Source organism: Bos javanicus, chromosome 22 (assembly GCF_032452875.1).
Source record: "Bos javanicus breed banteng chromosome 22, ARS-OSU_banteng_1.0, whole genome shotgun sequence".
In the NCBI taxonomy this organism is placed as follows: Eukaryota; Metazoa; Chordata; class Mammalia; order Artiodactyla; family Bovidae; genus Bos; species Bos javanicus.
The window spans coordinates 50,027,548-50,043,371 of record NC_083889.1 but is presented as its reverse complement, the minus strand read 5'-3'; the positions used below and the strand labels follow the sequence as shown (position 1 = coordinate 50,043,371).

Here is a 15,824-nt window from a genome sequence, read left to right as displayed (position 1 = left end):
TGATGGAGAGGTCTCTCCACACAAACTTGGGTCAGACTGGCCTTGGACCTCCACCTCACTGCAGTGGTGGCTTCAAGCAGCCACCTGAAGCCACCTGTGCAAAACTGAATTTTATAAATGTGCATATAATTAAAATAATTATGTAACAAAGTACATTTTTAAAGTGCAGAATCCCTTCCTTTCCGCCAGCAGTACAATTGCTGACGCGTGCATAGCCTTCCAAATCACAGGTGTTGCTATGCCTTAACTTTGGGGTCTGGGTTCCCACTGGATGCCACGCCGGGGTAGGGTTGCCAGATTTAGCAAATCAAAATACAGACCAATGAGATTTGAATTTCAGATAAACAATTTTTTTTCAGGATACGTGTGACTCCAATTTTTATAGTTATGTCCCATGCAATGTTGGGAACATACTAAAAAATACTAGTTGATTATCTGAAATCCCAGTCAGATTGGATGTTCTGTATTTTACATGGCAGATCTAACTCAGGACCTCTGGGGCTGTTGCAGAGCGTGGGAGCGGTCTCAGGGACTGCTAGTCTTTGCTATGTGGCCAACCATTGTGGAGGGTGAGGAAAGGTGTCTTCACTAACGCCTCAAATGCCCCCTTTCATTTATTTAGCATCTGAGGTTCCTCAGCCACAGTCCACCTCATCTCAGAAACCTTTGGTGGTTTCTTGCATCTGGGAGAAAGGATTTCTCCTGTCTCAATTTGCTCACCAGAAGTATGGAAATAAACTGGTATCTAACTCTTAAGGTTGTGGTGAGGACTCAGCTGGGTGAGTGTAGAGTATGGAATGTGTACAGTAAGTGTCAGTGGGAAATCTCTGCACTGGTGGTTGTCTTTCCCCTTGAACACAAAGGTCACACAATAGGGTTCACTATTAAGAGTTAGGATTAAAATGGACAAGGGTGTAGGGCTTGCCAGAGGGAGGCCTGAGAGGATTTGGTGAAAAGGATTCAGAGTTGTGTTCCAGTGTGAGCAGCAGTGGCCAGAGAGGCCCAGGCCTCCCCTGGGCTGGGAAGGAGCCGCCATAATGCTTGCAGGGGGCGGGCAGAACTTGGCCTCCTCCAGACAGCAATAGTGGCCCTCCGGCACCAGGTCATGAACTTGGACCGGGTATTCACTCTTCATTCCACGTGGAGGACCTCCTTACTAGGCCCTGGTCTGATCCCATTGGCCAGAAGCTTGCATCTCATCTCCATCTTCTTTCTTCCATGGTCTTGGCCTTGAGCCTCTGGGAAACTTTTAAGACAGTTTTTCCTGAAGGCTTTTGAGATGATTATAGAAGACAAAGGATGTCAAGGATCTGGCACTTAGGAGACCTGGGAAGCATCATGCCTTCCACCCACCAGAGACCTGGATTGGTATGGCTTCGCTCCCAACTGAGTGGTAAGTGGTCAGGGCCACCTATCTTCAAGCCACCCAATCCTCACTCCAGGCAGACACAGTGTATGGGAACCATTTGAAGTGAAAATATGAACATTATTTAATAACTGATCTTCTGTAATAAACCATTTGAAAATATTTTACAAGGAATCACACACACAGTATTTTACAAAGTTTCTTGACTTTTTTGTCGCTGTTGTTTTTCCAACTTGTCTGTACAAAATAGAACAACCAAAAAAAAGGGCAGATAAAAGGAAATGGCCCCCCAGTCCCCCACAGATCCCCCGAGCCCGAGGTGAGGGGACAGCCAGGTCAGGTGGGTGATGAGAAGGATCAGACCCAGCTGGGGGTTGGACAACTACCTGATGGGGATTGTTTTGTCTGCTTTTCTGTTTTTTAAACTTAAAATATATATTAATTTTTCTGTATATGTTTCTTTTTTATTTTTATATTCTCCATTGAGCACCTGACTACACTACAGTTACACACACGCCCCCACAAGACATGGCTGGCGTCTAGGCTGGGTGTACAGCATGGGTGCCCACCCTGGCACCAGCAGCAGGCATGGACCATACATACACACACACTGAGAAAGCGACAAGCAACGTGACATTAATTAACGGAGCCATTAATTAATGCATCACCCTCCCCCCTCCTCCCAGTCCATCTGAGCCCCATGGCCACATCCCCCTGCCTTCAGTACCCCAATAGTCCCCAGGCTGGGATGCCTTTGGGGGAAATGACCAGAATGAACGGTGTGAAGAGATGTTCTCAGGCCCAGCCTGTGTGTGCACAGAGTGTGTATATGTGTGTGCATATGTGCAAGTGTGTGTTCAGGGAGGAGCAGTTTGGCCAGGGAGTGTGTGTGTGTGAGAGGGAAAGAGATAGGCCTGAGTGTGTAAGGGCCAGATTGGGGGTGGGATGATCCAGCTAGGAGTGATCAAGTCACCGCCGCTAAGGCAAAGGGCGATGTCTGGTGACAGTTCCTCTGCTGAGGGGTGCAGGCAGTGGCATGTGGTCCCCCTGGGGGCCTGACACTAGTGAGAAATGGTTACAATGAGCACCTGGCAGGGTCACGGGCATTTAGGGGACACTGGCGGCAAAGTTGGGACAGAGGGATCTTCCCCCTTTGCCACAGCATTTGGCACTGTTTGACATTCAGCTTTAGAGACAGAGGACCAGCTGGGTTACAGGTTAGATTAGAGGCTGACGGCGAGCAGATGGAGCCTGCATGTGCCGACCCTCCCACCAACCCCTCACCCTGTGTAAGGCTTTGTGAGCCCCTACCCTCACCCCACTCCATGGTGTGTGTGTCTGTGTTTGTGTGTGTGTCCTCCTGGGTATGTCTAACATGAGTCCAGTTTCTGCCCTCAGGGCTCCAGTTGTGTATGGGGTTGTGTCTTAGCCAGTGTCACTGTCACTGTCCTGCTACCTGCAGGGCTTGGGGAGGGATGGCTGTAGGCCTGAGAGAGGCAGGAGTTCACTGGGGGCTCTCCTGCCAGGACTTAAGCTGGGATGCACAGGCCTCAAATTGCCCATCACCATTTCCTCTATTATTCCCCGGGAATCCAGTTTTAGTCCTGGGTGGGGCAGAAGGGCCAGGTTAGAGGAGTCCAGGTGGGGCAAGGCCTAGGTCTCCCACACAAAGGGAGCCTCAGGGCAGGGCGGGCAGTGGAGGCCTGGTTTGGCACCAGTACTGTGGCCTCCCTGGCCCAGCCCTCAGGAGTTGGTGAGTCCAGTGGGAATGAGAGGTCTGGGGACACTTTGACAGTTCAGCAGCGAGACGTGGCTTGGGGGCCAGAGACCTGCAGCGTCCTCCTTCGGCTCCCCCCACCCCCACCCCAAGGCGCAGATTCTGGGGGCCAGGAGCGCTCAGTTCCTTCATTGAGGAAGGGGGCAAGGCTCTAAGGCGGGGAGTGGAGGGCAGGGGAGCAGGGAACGGCGGGGAGGCCTGCTGGGGGGAGGGACACTCAGAGTCGGCGAGAGGGGTGGGCATGGACTTGAGGCTGTGGCCGGGGAGGCAGGCCCAGGAGGAGCAGCAGCTGGAGGGACACCAGGACGCCCAACGACGGGGGGAAGGAGGCTCCGCGGCCACAGTCTGAGGTATCTTCCTGTTGGGAAAAGACAGGGAGCAGCCGGTCGGCCCGGGCGGGGATGGGCAGGGGGCGTGGCAGGGCCGCACTAGCCCTGGGGAGAGCGGGAGCTGCGGGTCAAAGCTGCCCTCCCCCGCTCCTTACCGTGGCGTTGTAGTCGAAACAGATGTGTGGGCCTCTCCGGTATCGCGGTCTCTGCACCAGTTCACACTGCTCCGGGCCGTCCGCTGGGCATGGGTGGGGAGTCAAGGAGGCGGCGGCACGGAGGGGGCGCGCGGGGGTGGAAGGGGGCGGGCGGCGGGGGGCGGCGCGGGCAGGATACAGTGTGTCTCTTTCTGCAGTAGCCGGCCGGCTTCACACTGGCTGCACAGCGGCTTCTCGGCCACCACGAAGAGAAGGTTGGTGTTGATCAGTCTCTGCGCGTGGAAGAGCCTGGAGGCAGCACAGAAGGGCAGGGGCACTGAGGTTCGCCCCGCCCCCTTCGCCCCTTCCCGCCCCTTTGGCCACGCCTCGCGCGCACCTGGAGCAGTTTCCGCAGTCGATGATGGCGTTGTAGGAGGCGTTCACCGAGCCGAAGTAGTACTGGGTCTGTTTCATGACGCAACTGCTCTCGCGCACCTCGGGGTTCCCCTCGGCCTCCGCGGGGTCTGCGAGGGCCCAGAGCGCCTCAGCCCCACCCCTACACCCAGAGCCTGGCTCAGCCATAAGCCCTGCCCTCCCTTTGGAGTTGGGTTCAGGTTGGGGAAGGGTTTTGAGGAGGGGCCTCTAAAGCCCAACCTACCTGCCTGGAACCAGCTGTGGTAGATGAGACCATAGAGAAGTTGCTGGAACAAAGACCTGCAGGGCATGGGTCACCGAGTGGGAGTGGTCAGCAGAGGCCTTACCCTGCCCCGTTGCTCTCCAGCCTTCCTGGCCAGGGAGCACCCTCCCTCTTCCAATTATCCCAGGAACTCACCAGGCTGCAGCAGACGTCCACCAGGCTAGGTTAAGGAAATCTGCAATGGTGGGCTGCAGTGGGGAAGAGTGGTGTGGGCTCCTACTGCTGACCAGGAACCCAGGTCACCCCCAGCTTGCTCATTAGAGGTGGGGGGATCCTCTGTGGGCAGGTATCCCAGTCCCCCCATCTCCAGGCCAGGTATTGCTGAGGCTCACCACAAAGATGCCCCGGGGTGCAGCACCCAGGTTGCCCGGGGGTAAGGGGGCACAGGCCGCCTGATAGTCGTAGGACTCCTTTCGGGTGTAGAAGGAGTTATTGTAGAGTGCCAGCATCAGGTTGGCATCCACTTCACTGAAAAACCTGCCCACCTGGGGATGCCGGGAAGGAGTGGGAGTCACAGGCCTGGCAGTGCCATACCCCCAGAAGTCCCAAACCCATACCTTCTCCTTCCACCCTCTTCCTGACCCTCACCTGGTCCCACTGATGGTTCTGGTTTGACAGCACCAGGAATCCCCCATCATCAATGAGGACACAGAGCAGGTCCTGAGAGGTGGGGAAGGGGGAGGAAGGTGGGGAGGGGCTCTGGCCCAGCCCTTCCTCCCCAGACCCTGGTAGTGCAGTGGTTAAGTGGAGGGGGCACCATTCCCCCCAGTTCTGGCAAAGCTGTGAAGTCAGGGTGGGATGTTGAGACCCATTGGCTAAGGGTTGGGCTAGGAGTTGCAGTTGGGACTAAGGTGTCTAGGAGTGGGGTAAGCAAGAGTTCAGGGCACACGCACCTCATTGTTAACCTCGCAGTCCATCTCACAGTGGCTGTTGGGGCCACACTGCTGGGCAGAGAGCAAGGACCGTAAGTGCCCACCAGTTTTTCCCCTCCCATCACCCTTTACATGTCGGGGTCCCTTGCCTCCCCATAGGCACCAGAGCCACTCTGAGTGGGAGGACTGGGAAGGGTTCCTGGGGACTCCAGAATGGGTACTTCTGGTCTTACTGCCCTCATCCTTGAGCAAATACCTTCTGAGGCTGGTCCTGGTGGGTACGGTTGCTGGCTAGCACCTTGAACTTCTCAGCCCAGGCCTCTAGGTCCAGCTTAACGCCTACCACTATGGGGGAGAGCAAGGGGGCCATCAATGCCCACCTGCCTGGGCAGCACACTGCCCAGTGTCTTTCCCCACCTCCACCCTGGGTATTCACCTGCTGGCCTCAGCGTACGTCCACCCAGGCTGAGCTCCACAGCTGTGCTGACAAGGATGCCCACCGTGTCATTCTCCAGCTCCAGAGGCCTTAACAGGGCTGGGGGTGGGTGGGGTGGGGTGGTCAGGAGTAGGGGCTGGCAGCCACGCTGACCACTCTGTGCTGGGCTCTGTGAGCCTAGGAGCCCGAGCCGGAGATGATCTCAGCCTAAGCACCCAGCACCCAGCAGAGTGTTTGGCACAGCCTGTGCTGTGCTGTGCTTAGTCGCTCAGTCATGTCCAACTCTTTTCGACCCCATGGACTGCAGCCTGCCAGGCTCCTCTGTCCATGGGGATTCTCTGAGAATACTGGAGTGGGTAGCCATGCCCTCCTCCAGGTTGGCACAACCTAGCCTTCCCTTTTTACCTGCCCCAGCCTCAGCTTCCCGCCTGCTGCCGTGCACCTGGACAGCACCTGGACAGGATGGACACTTACCATCCTGCTGGGGGGGCTTGAAGACATAGCCGTGGTTGTCCAGGCTGCGGCGGTAGAAGCTGGCGTTGAAGGGCTCGGGGTTCTCTGTCCAGTCTTCAGCTGCCCTGGTCACACAAGACAGGCAGAGGTTGGTGGAAGCGGGGAGACTCGTGAAGGCAGTGGTCTCAGCAGAGGCAAGGAGCCAGAGAGGCAGGGTCCCAGGCAGGGGCAGGATGTCAGGTAGCGGGGCGGGTCACTTACTTGTTGGGGAACACTCGAGTGATGCCACCGTCGGTGGCGGCAAACACGGCCAGAAGGCTGTACCTGGGGGCAGCAGGGAGTTGAGGTCACAGCCCTGCCTTCTGCAGGGCAGGGCTCCTGGGCCCATCCCAGCCTCCTGCCCCCACAGGCTGGGTGGTGCCTACGTGTTGAGATCCTGGTCCCGCCACACGCGCTCCACCAGCTGCTGTGTGATGCCTGTGTCCAGGATCAGGTTGTGCAGGAGGAAGTTGTTGCCTGGAACAGGAGGGTTGGGTGGAGGAAGTATCTTTTTTTTTTTTTTTTTTTTTAATTGAAGGGTAATTGCTGTACAGAATTTTGTTGTTTTCTGCCAAATATCAACATGAATCAGCCAATAGGGAGGGAGTATTTTCTTGTGGATCCCTGCCCACTCTCCCCGCTACCCCCAAAGCTCCAAGCTTTCCCAGGACCTGCCCTCGGCTTGGGTCTGCGTGTTTCCACACCTGCCCAGTGTCTGGGTTCCTCTGGGCTGCCCCTTTTTGCTGCCTGGGTGCTGCCCAGACCCAGCCGCCCCACCAGGCACTCACACTGTTTGGAGTCTGGAGTCACTTTCTCCATGAGCTCAATGAAGTTTTTCAGGAACTCGGTGTTGTTGTCTGAGGCATTCAGGTCCTTGCAATACTCTCTGGGGGTGGGGAGGGGCAAGAAGAGTGGGCTTTGGGGAGCTGTAGAGGGCAACAGGGTTGAGGCCTCCCAATAGGCCTGCCTGGCCCTTTGCCGAGAAGCCCAGGCCTTTGGGAGGGGCATGTGTATTCTCACAGGCTGCAGCAACTTTATATGCCTGGCAGATTACCAGATCTGAATGGGGAGGAGCTGACCCTCTTGGGTGGAAGAAGAAGAGAATGAGGGTCTGCACCCTGTACCCAAGCAGGTTCTCCTTTCTGGCATGGCCCTGCGGAGGCTCCCCCGTCTCCTGTGTAGCTGGAGCCACACGGAACACCTGGGAGGCCCCAGGAAATGCCCATGATGACCACAGTGGCGGAATTCCAGCAACGGCTTAGTCAGTCTAAGACTTCGTCCTGCTGCTTCTTTGGCTCTGTACCTTTGGGCAACTTGCTCAGGCTCCCCGAGCCTTAGTTTGTTTTCATAGTACTACAGAGGGGTTCAGGAAATTGGCGAGAACACATGGGTCCTTAGATTGGCTATTCCCTCTGCCCAGACTGCTCTTCCCCTAGAGGTGGACAGGCCAAACGTCTCACTTTCTCAAGGCCCTACTGGGTTCAGACTCTGGGTCCAAAGAACATGGGGGTTGTGGGGAGTGGGGAGATCTGCTTGGGGTTCTGCTCCCCAGGAAGTCTCGGCGAGCAGTCCTTCTACCCTTGTAGATGGAGCTATCATTCCTAATTCCTCATCCACACCCCTGCCACCAGGAACCTCCCTTCTGGCCTGCATGGCAGCAACTTTGTGGGAGCTTTTTTTTTTGGCTCTGCTGGGTCTTTGTCGCTGTGTGGGCATTTATCAAGTTGCGGTGCATGGGCTTCTCATTGCAGTGGTTTTTCTTGTTGCAGAGCAAGGGCTCTAGGGCACGTGAGCTCAGGAGTTGGGGCTCCCGGGCTCTAGAGCACAGGCCCAGTAGCTGTGGTGCACGGGCTTAGTTGCTCCGTGGCATGTGAAATCCTCCGGGACCAGGGATAGAACCCGTGTCTCTTGCACTGGCAGGCAGATTCTTAACCACTGGACCACCAGGGAAGTCCTGTGGGAATTGTTAAAATGTTCTGCTTCCTGAGGCTGTGCAAGGGCACACAGCTTTGTGACAGCACCTGGGGCTGGGTCCCAGTCCACACCTACTTCCAGGGCCTTTGTGCAGCACACAGCCTGCACTTATGTGTGTGGAGGACACACCTGATACAGTCAGAGTGACACCCACACAGCTGTGCTTGGGATACAAGTCACCTGCAATCCCCGCTCCCACCGCCGGTATACATGTACACTCACCCAGCATATATTTATTGAGCTCTCCTGTGCCAAAGATACAGAGAGGACAAAAACAAACATGGTCCCTGCCCTCAGAGCTCCCTCGGGGTCCTGTGGGCCACACACAGGCCTTTGCACATTCCCACTGTCACCAGTGCACACAGCCACCCCGCATTTACACTTGGACTCTTACAAATGTACACAAGGACTCACGAATACAAACACACATCTACAGAGTCACAGCGAACTTGGTGGGTGCATGCACACACGTGCACACACATGGAGATTAGGAGTGTCCAGAGCCCCCGTGTGGTGCCCGGGAGTGCCCATGGGTCTCTGTCAGTTGCACCCACCTGCCCTCATGCAAAGCCCAGGCCCCAGGGGAGGGCTTCACCACCCGGGGGCCCAGTGGTCTGCTCAGATGTGGGCCAACAGGCAGAGGGTGTGCACACGAGGGTGCAGGCCAGGGATGGTTCCAGGTCCAGGCCTGTGCTGGGCCCTGATCCTTTACTTGCCAGAGCAGCTCTTCACAGCCCTGTCCCCTCTGCCCTGTCCCTCCCCACTGGTCCTCAGTGAGCCACCATACCTAGACGGGATGCTGTCAACAGGGGCTCTGGCTGGCTCGGTCCCCACACCCACACAAACACTGACTGACACAGACGAGGACGGGTGCGGGGTGGGATTGTGGGGGAGGGCACCACAAACCAGAGCAGCAGCTGCCCGGTGAGGGGCGTGCTGCGGACAGCCGGCTCAGGGCGGAAAGGGCTCTTTCCTGGTGGCCTGCGGGGGGGCAGGGAAGGTCAGCGGAGAGTCCAGAGCCCTCCTGCCCGAGGCCTGGTGGGAGCCGAAGCTGTGGGCAGCTGGCCAGTGCTGCCTGGTGCGGCGACATGGCCCGGATATGCACACGGCCGCACATACAGGGCTATGCGTGGCGGGGGGACACTGCACAGGACACAGACACACACAGCTCCAGGCAGCAGTGCAGGAGGCGGGGCCAGGGAGGTCGGGTTGGGAGGGTGGGGACACCTCAGCAAGGCCACACGCAAGCTACCTGGGAGCAATGAAAACATGTCCTTCAGACTCAAAGCTGCTGGGGAGCAGGAACTCAAAATCTGCAACAGAAACGGGGGGTTATCCGGCGGGGGCTGGGGAGGTGGGAGGCCAGGGGTTCAGAGCTGACGGGGCTGGAGGGAGAGGGAAGAGGGCGGCTGGAGGGAGGGAGACACCAGCAAAGAGGAAACCCGCCACTTCCATGTTCAAGTTCGAGCCAGAGAGAAGGGGCAGGCGGGGAGGGGTGGAGGGCCTGTGGAGACTACAGCATCGCAGGAGGAGGGCAGTTATAGCCAATATGTTGCCCAGGCCTGGTCCTCTGTCGGCAGTGAGTCCCTTGGCGTGGCTGTATATGCTTCCATACGGCTGTATAGCACATATACACGGACACACACACACACATATATATACACACACTGCTATATATATGCATGGTCTGGGGGAGGCGCCAGTCTCGCTCTGATCACATCCATAATGGAAAAAAACCGCATGCTGAGCTTCCTTTGCCTCCAAAGAGACTTTGAGGAAGGGGAATTGGCTTTTGGCTGCGGATTTTTCTCTCTCTTTGCTGTAGCTGTTTGCATTTTGGTAGGTCTCGCTTTTGTTCTGTGTCAGGCATCAACATGGCCAAACTGAGGGGGTCTCTCACGGGCACAGACAGTCCAACCAGAGACGGTGTGGGCAGCTGGCGGTGAGCTGCAGTGCATTGTGGGGGGTCCAGCGGTCTTCCCTGGGTTAGGAGGTTGGGTGAAGGGAGATCCTGGAATGTTCCCATATTGTGGGAGGACGTCTGCGAGCTGGGAGGGCACAGAAGTGCTTCTTGAACCTGAACACCTGCCTTCTTGGGCTGGGGGCCTGAGCGCAGGTGGGGAAGAAGGGCTGGGTCTGGTCTTTCCTTCTGAGGACTTGTCTGGGCTCAGTGCAGCAAGGGAGGAACTGGGGGCTCCAGAGAACGCATGGGATGCTGTTGAGGGACCCATCCATTGGGCCTCTACGTGTATGAGAGTGAGCATTTACGTATGAGCGTGTATGTACATGTGAGAGCAGGTATGTATGTGTGTTTGCATGAGTGTGTAAGCACATGTATACGTGTACAAGGGTCCCTGTGTGGGTCTGTGAGTGAATCTGGGGATGTGGCTACTAGGGCTCCTCTGGGGTTTCTCCCTACCCAGCGGGACTGGCCACCTCGCTGGTCCGTGTCTGGGAGGTAGCCCTCTGCTCTGACACGCTGGGCAATGCACCTCCACATCCTTTCATCCAGATTCTGATCTCTCCATTACCCCAGGGCTTTACTGTTGTAGAAGCAGGGTCCTCCCTGATCCAGAATACTCCCACAAGGCACTGCAAGATTCTGGACTTGGGGTGTCTTAAGGCGCTGGGCAGTCACTGGTTGGACTGTTGCTTTCTGATAGGACTGTGAGGCAGGGTTTGGACACAAGCCGACAGGGAGGGGTAGGGGTGGGGAGAGGAGGAGGAGGAGAAAGAAAAAGAGGTGCGGGAGTAGGAAGGGAGACTATGCTATGGTTGTCATTGTTATCAGGGCCCTGCATTGCTGGGGTCCCTGGCAGGGGTGTGGGAGGGCAGAAAAGACAACTCAAGCGAGTGGGAGCAGGGCACGTCCTCCACCTCCACCCAGACCAGTGGGGGCAGCGGGATCCCCTTTGCTGGACTAGGCTGGACAGGGCCATGAGGGCTTCTTGGGGAGGCCCTACTTCCCCTTGGGGGCTGGGGACAGGACATCTCCCCATGGCTCTCCATGCCCCATGCCTAGGTGTGAGGGCCTGTCCATGCACCAGAGGCAGAGACCCTTGTGTGCTGACCTCTCTCAGTACTCTTGTTCTTTGCTGGGGCCTGTGAATTCTCTGCCTACACTTTCCCTGAACTCCCTGGCTTAAGTACCTCTGATTGCCAGAAGCTTTTTCTTCACCCCCAACCTGATTCCCTCTAAGCTCCTCTGCTGGCCCTTGGGGGTCCCTTCTGTTCCCAGCCAGACTTGGGACACCAAGTCAGCCTGTATTTCCCAGGGGAACACCTTCCCCATACCTGACCTCTCTCACCAGGAGCAGCCAACACCCCAGGGCAGGGCTGGACCATAGGCCTCAGCAAAGTCACCAGGCACAGGGGCTTCAGCACCTCGGCCAGCGCCCTGTCTGCCTTTGTCTCCTGGTGGCCTGGCTGTTGCCCAAGCCTGAGCCTCTGCCCCAGGGTCAGGGTGTGGGGCTTCCGAAGCCTTTTGTCTCCCCCTGGGAGGGCTTCTGGAGACAAACTGGAGAGGTCAGAGGAGAAAGTCTCTCCCTGTGGAAGTCTCACGTAAGCCCCCTGAGGACTGATCTACCTCCTACATCTCAGGCCCCCTGCCCTGCTGGGTGGGAGGTGGCAGACAGGCATGTAGCCCTCTCCCCACTGTTGAGTTGTCTTGGAGGGACAGACAAAATGGAAGAGGGGAGCAGAGGCCTGCCCAGAGGGAACCAGGAAGATAAGGATAGGGTCTGAGCTCTTAGAACACGCTGGAGACCACCCTGCAGGCAGGGCCCAGGGGAAAGGGCTGCTGGCTCTAACAGAGGTTTAGGGATCAAAGGAAAGGCAAGAACTAGAGGAGCCCAGGGGATGCTGGCGGGGAGCCCTGGAGAGCAGGGGTTTGGCTGGTCCTGGGCAGGGAGGGGGGCAAGCAGGACCGTGAGGACAGGGGGTGGGGTGGGGAGAGGAGGGTGCACTGGTTCTGAATATACTTGCCCTTCAGTTTGCTGATTGGCACTGGGACAGTCCACCAAGAGAGAAAGCGAGGAAAACAAAAACAACACAAACACAAAAACAAACGAAAAGGGGGAGGGGAAGGGGAGGGGCACAAACAATATTTTATTCAATGGCTGTTTGAATGAAAATATTGTGTCTCATCATCATACCGAAAGGAAACTTCTTGCAAAAAAACGACATGAGAGAGAAAGAGAGAGCGAGAAAACTCAAAGGAGATGAGCCCCAGTCGGCCAGGCAGGTGCCGGAGCCCCAGCCTCCCTCCCAGTGACCTCGGGCGGTGGGCAGGCGGGGCCACAGGCTCCCGGAGGCCTCTGGGGGAGGCCCAGGGTGAGCAGGACATGCAGGGATGAGCCACAGGCAGAGGAGCTGGGAAGAAGGAACGGTGCACGAGGCGGGGTGGGTGGGGGGCAGAGGCCGGGAGGAAGGAGGGAGGAAGGAGCAAAGGAGGGGAAGGGGGAGGAGAGCATGGGAGAGGCTGAACGGGGGAGTGGGGGGGAGGGAATGTGTGGGACCGAAATGGAGGGACTGAGCAGAGGGAGGGAGAGAGAGAAGGTGCGGGTTCAGGGAGGGGAATGGAGGAACGGGAGGAGAGAGGGAGAGGCAAAGGTGGAGTGGAAGGGAGGCGGGAAGGCAATGGAGGAAGAAGGTGGGAGAGGAGGTGAGAGGAAGATAAGGGAGGACGAGTTGGGGGGCAGAGTGGGGGGAGACCCAGGGGGTGGTACCACTGGGGGAGAGAGCTGCACGGGGGAGCTGGGGCGAGAGAGATGAGAGGAGGGTGTGTCTTCCAAGAACTCAGCCCCCAGGGGCGTTTCGGGGGAGGCAGGCTCAGGAGGGAAGACACGGAGGAGAAGGCAAAAACAAAAACCTCAACGGAAACCATGAGAGAATGGTCTGGAACCAAATCTGAGAAAAGGCGAGCATGCAGAGTTCCACAGACTTTCCGATGGCCGGTGCCCCCAACCTGCGGGCACCTGGCGGGGGCGGGGCGTGGGCAGAGTGGGCAGGAGGGGCCACCCGGCCACAAGCGGCTGGCTGTGCTGCCTGGGGCCGGCCAGGGTGCAGGGGCAGAGGCGAGGGTGCAGGGCGCAGGCAGGGGCCGGGCCACTTACACTTGACCTGTAGAATCTGGTCGCTGAGGTTGGCTTGGAGGTAGAAGGTGCTGTAGGGTGGAAGCACGAGCCCGAGGCTGGGGAGGAGGGGAGGTGGGGAGCAGAGGTCACAGCTGGGAAGGGGAGGCCACACTGCAAGCACCCTCCTCCCCGTGGCCTTGGAGACCACCAGGTACGCCTCTCCCTGGTTTGCTGTGCCACATTCATGGTCTAGGGGCCTGGACCCGCCAAGTCCCAGACTCTCCTGGAGGCCTCCGAACTCCCAGTCCCAAGGCAAGTTTCCCCATCCTGTCCCTCACCCCAGTAGCCTCCCCCCATCACATCACCTGGCCAGCTAGCCTCCCCCATCTGGCCAGCAGCACACTCACAAGGGGCAGAACACGGTCAGTGAGCTAGGTTGTGGGGGTGGGGGTGCTGCCACCCCCATGAGAGCGGGGTCCAGAGTCCCCAGAGATGAGGGCTGGCACTGACACAGTGAGGGCAGTCGTGGGCTAGCACTGTAGTGTGAAGGAGGGGACCATGAGGCACACGGAATATAGCCAGCGGGTACTGACTGGGCCTGACCCTCCGCGGGAGCGGCTCCGGGGCTGTGATGGCCGCAGAGGGATGACATCCTGATTCAGACATCCAGGGATACAATCAAAGCCGGGAGGGAGGGGTGTAGAGTGCGGTGGGGTAGCTGGGAGATGTCAGATGCTCTGACCTTTCTCTGCCCTGCGCTCCCAGGAGACACTGCTGGTTCATGAAGGGCCAGCCAGAGACCCTTGGGGACTGAGCACCCAGAGGGTGAGAAGTGAGCAGTCTTGGCTGCTGAAAGCCCCGGTAGGATTGGGGAGAATGGGCACATGGGTAAGGGAGGGAGGAGCAGCAGGGCTCAGGCTCTGGGGCTCTGGGGGTGGGAAGGGAGCCCCAGCAGGGCTCAGGCTCTGGGGCCCCCGGCCCCTCCCTGCCTGCCCAGCCGGCCGGCTCACCTGTAGTTGGTACTCCTTATGGGCACCCAGGTGTAGTTCCGCGTCACCTCGTCTATGTACCTCTGGGAGAAAATGCTGGGTCAGGTACTTGAGGCAGCAGGCAGGGGTGAAGTGGGGGGGTTTGAGGGTGTGACACCCCCACCCCGACCTGCTGTCCCCCTTCCGCCACCTTCTCACCTCGTCCAAGGACTTGACCAGGGTTCTGATCTGTTTGTGGCCCTTGTTGCCATCGATCATGCTCCTGCGGATCTGAAAGGGCATGAGACGTGAAGGGCGGAGCCCCGACCCTTCCCTGCTCCGGGTGCCCCTCCTTCCCCGCCTATCCCTCCTTTCCTTCTTCTCCTTACCTCCTCCTTGTTCTCATCCTCCAGCTCTGCATCCAGGAAGTCCAGGGTCACAGGCTCCCGGAAGTTGGTGGTCTAGGGGAGGCCGGGTAGGAAGTCAGGAGTCCCGCTCTCACAGGGTTCACCCTCCCTACCCCACCCTGCAGGCCACCCTACCTGGCTCACCTGGGGCTTGAGGTTCGGGTGAAGCAATACGTAGCCATTCAGGTCAATGGCAAATACGTAGCCGTTGGCTCCAAGCTGGGGGTGTAGATAGGGAGCTTAGGGCCTGGAGGGCTGGGTAGGGGTTTCCCGGTCTCCAGGCTCTTCCTCATCCTGCCTTCCATGCTGCTGGGGGGTTGCCATCTGCCTGCCTTGGCCAGGGCCCCCACATGCCATGCAGCCCCAAGCCTACCTGTTAAGCCAAGCCCAGCAGGCTGGTGCCCCTCATGCAGCAGCCCTTGCCCACGCTGACCAGCTCTGTGGGACCTGAATGCGATCTGGCCTGCTCAGCTCCTCCCCCTGGCTCTCATGATCAGTGGGTCCTCTCTACCACCACTGGCCCCACAATGCACTCCCTTGTACTGACCTCCCCTCCCCTCCCCACTGAAGTCTCTTCCTGTTCCCCATCTTGGTAGAACACAGGGGGACAAGTGTACCTTTGGACTACCTGAGGCGGCCCTTCCAGGTGGAAGGGAAAGAAAAGCAGGGCTCTAGACCCGCCCCTTACCTCTCTGAGGCAGTTTTCTCACTGCACATGGAGGCCAGCGACCCGGGGCCTTCACGGGGCTCACCTCTCAGCATGCTGACATGCATCTCCCAACCCTTTCACAACCAAATCCCAAACTCCCTTTGCCATAGGCCCTGGGCCAGCCACCATGATCTAGCCCCTTCCCTGGCTGTGATTCTGTTTTTCACCTTCAAGCCTTTGTCCAGAGAGTTTCCTCTGCCTCCAAGGCTTGCCTTCCCCTCCTTTCTATCTGGGACACTCCTGCCTAGGTGACAGACCAGGGGTTGGCAAACTAGGGCCCAGGGACCACATCTGGCCCGCTGTCTGTTACTGTAGTGCTGTGAGCCAAGAATGGTTTTTACATTTTTAAATGACTGAAAACCAGGAATTTGTATTTCATGACATGTAAAAATGATCTGAAATTCAAATTCCAGTATCCACAAACAAAACTATATTGGAACATAGCCATACCCATTTATTTATGTTTTGTCTCTGGTTGTTTTCTCAATACAGCAGCAGAATTGAGTATGAGTATTTAGGTTGGCAGAGCCTAAAATACTCACAGTCTGGCCCTTCACAGAAAGTTTGCCCATTCCAGCTCCAGGCCCA

General features: G+C 57.7%; 1 protein-coding gene across 2 annotated transcripts in view; it reads right to left on the bottom strand.

Moving 5' to 3' along the window:
* Nucleotides 1–1,465: 1,465 nt before the first annotated feature.
* Nucleotides 1,466–15,824, bottom strand: part of CACNA2D2 (calcium voltage-gated channel auxiliary subunit alpha2delta 2) — a 140,417-nt gene continuing 126,058 nt past the window's right edge. The window contains exons 18-38 of one of the 2 annotated variants that reach the window (XM_061396825.1): nt 14,672–14,746; nt 14,510–14,581; nt 14,340–14,411; nt 14,163–14,224; nt 13,192–13,268; nt 9,330–9,390; nt 6,892–6,989; nt 6,490–6,580; nt 6,326–6,388; nt 6,086–6,189; nt 5,612–5,710; nt 5,432–5,520; nt 5,197–5,247; nt 4,892–4,963; nt 4,636–4,788; nt 4,439–4,491; nt 4,265–4,320; nt 4,004–4,130; nt 3,806–3,915; nt 3,628–3,710; nt 1,466–3,501 (exon numbers count right to left, since the gene is read on the bottom strand). In XM_061396825.1, coding sequence (XP_061252809.1) covers nt 3,361–3,501; nt 3,628–3,710; nt 3,806–3,915; nt 4,004–4,130; nt 4,265–4,320; nt 4,439–4,491; nt 4,636–4,788; nt 4,892–4,963; nt 5,197–5,247; nt 5,432–5,520; nt 5,612–5,710; nt 6,086–6,189; nt 6,326–6,388; nt 6,490–6,580; nt 6,892–6,989; nt 9,330–9,390; nt 13,192–13,268; nt 14,163–14,224; nt 14,340–14,411; nt 14,510–14,581; nt 14,672–14,746 — 1,809 coding nt within the window. In that variant the 3' untranslated portion in view covers nt 1,466–3,360. The remainder of the gene's footprint in view (nt 3,502–3,627; nt 3,711–3,805; nt 3,916–4,003; nt 4,131–4,264; nt 4,321–4,438; nt 4,492–4,635; nt 4,789–4,891; nt 4,964–5,196; nt 5,248–5,431; nt 5,521–5,611; nt 5,711–6,085; nt 6,190–6,325; nt 6,389–6,489; nt 6,581–6,891; nt 6,990–9,329; nt 9,391–13,191; nt 13,269–14,162; nt 14,225–14,339; nt 14,412–14,509; nt 14,582–14,671; nt 14,747–15,824) is intronic. The other variant, XM_061396826.1, reaches the window with a different exon arrangement.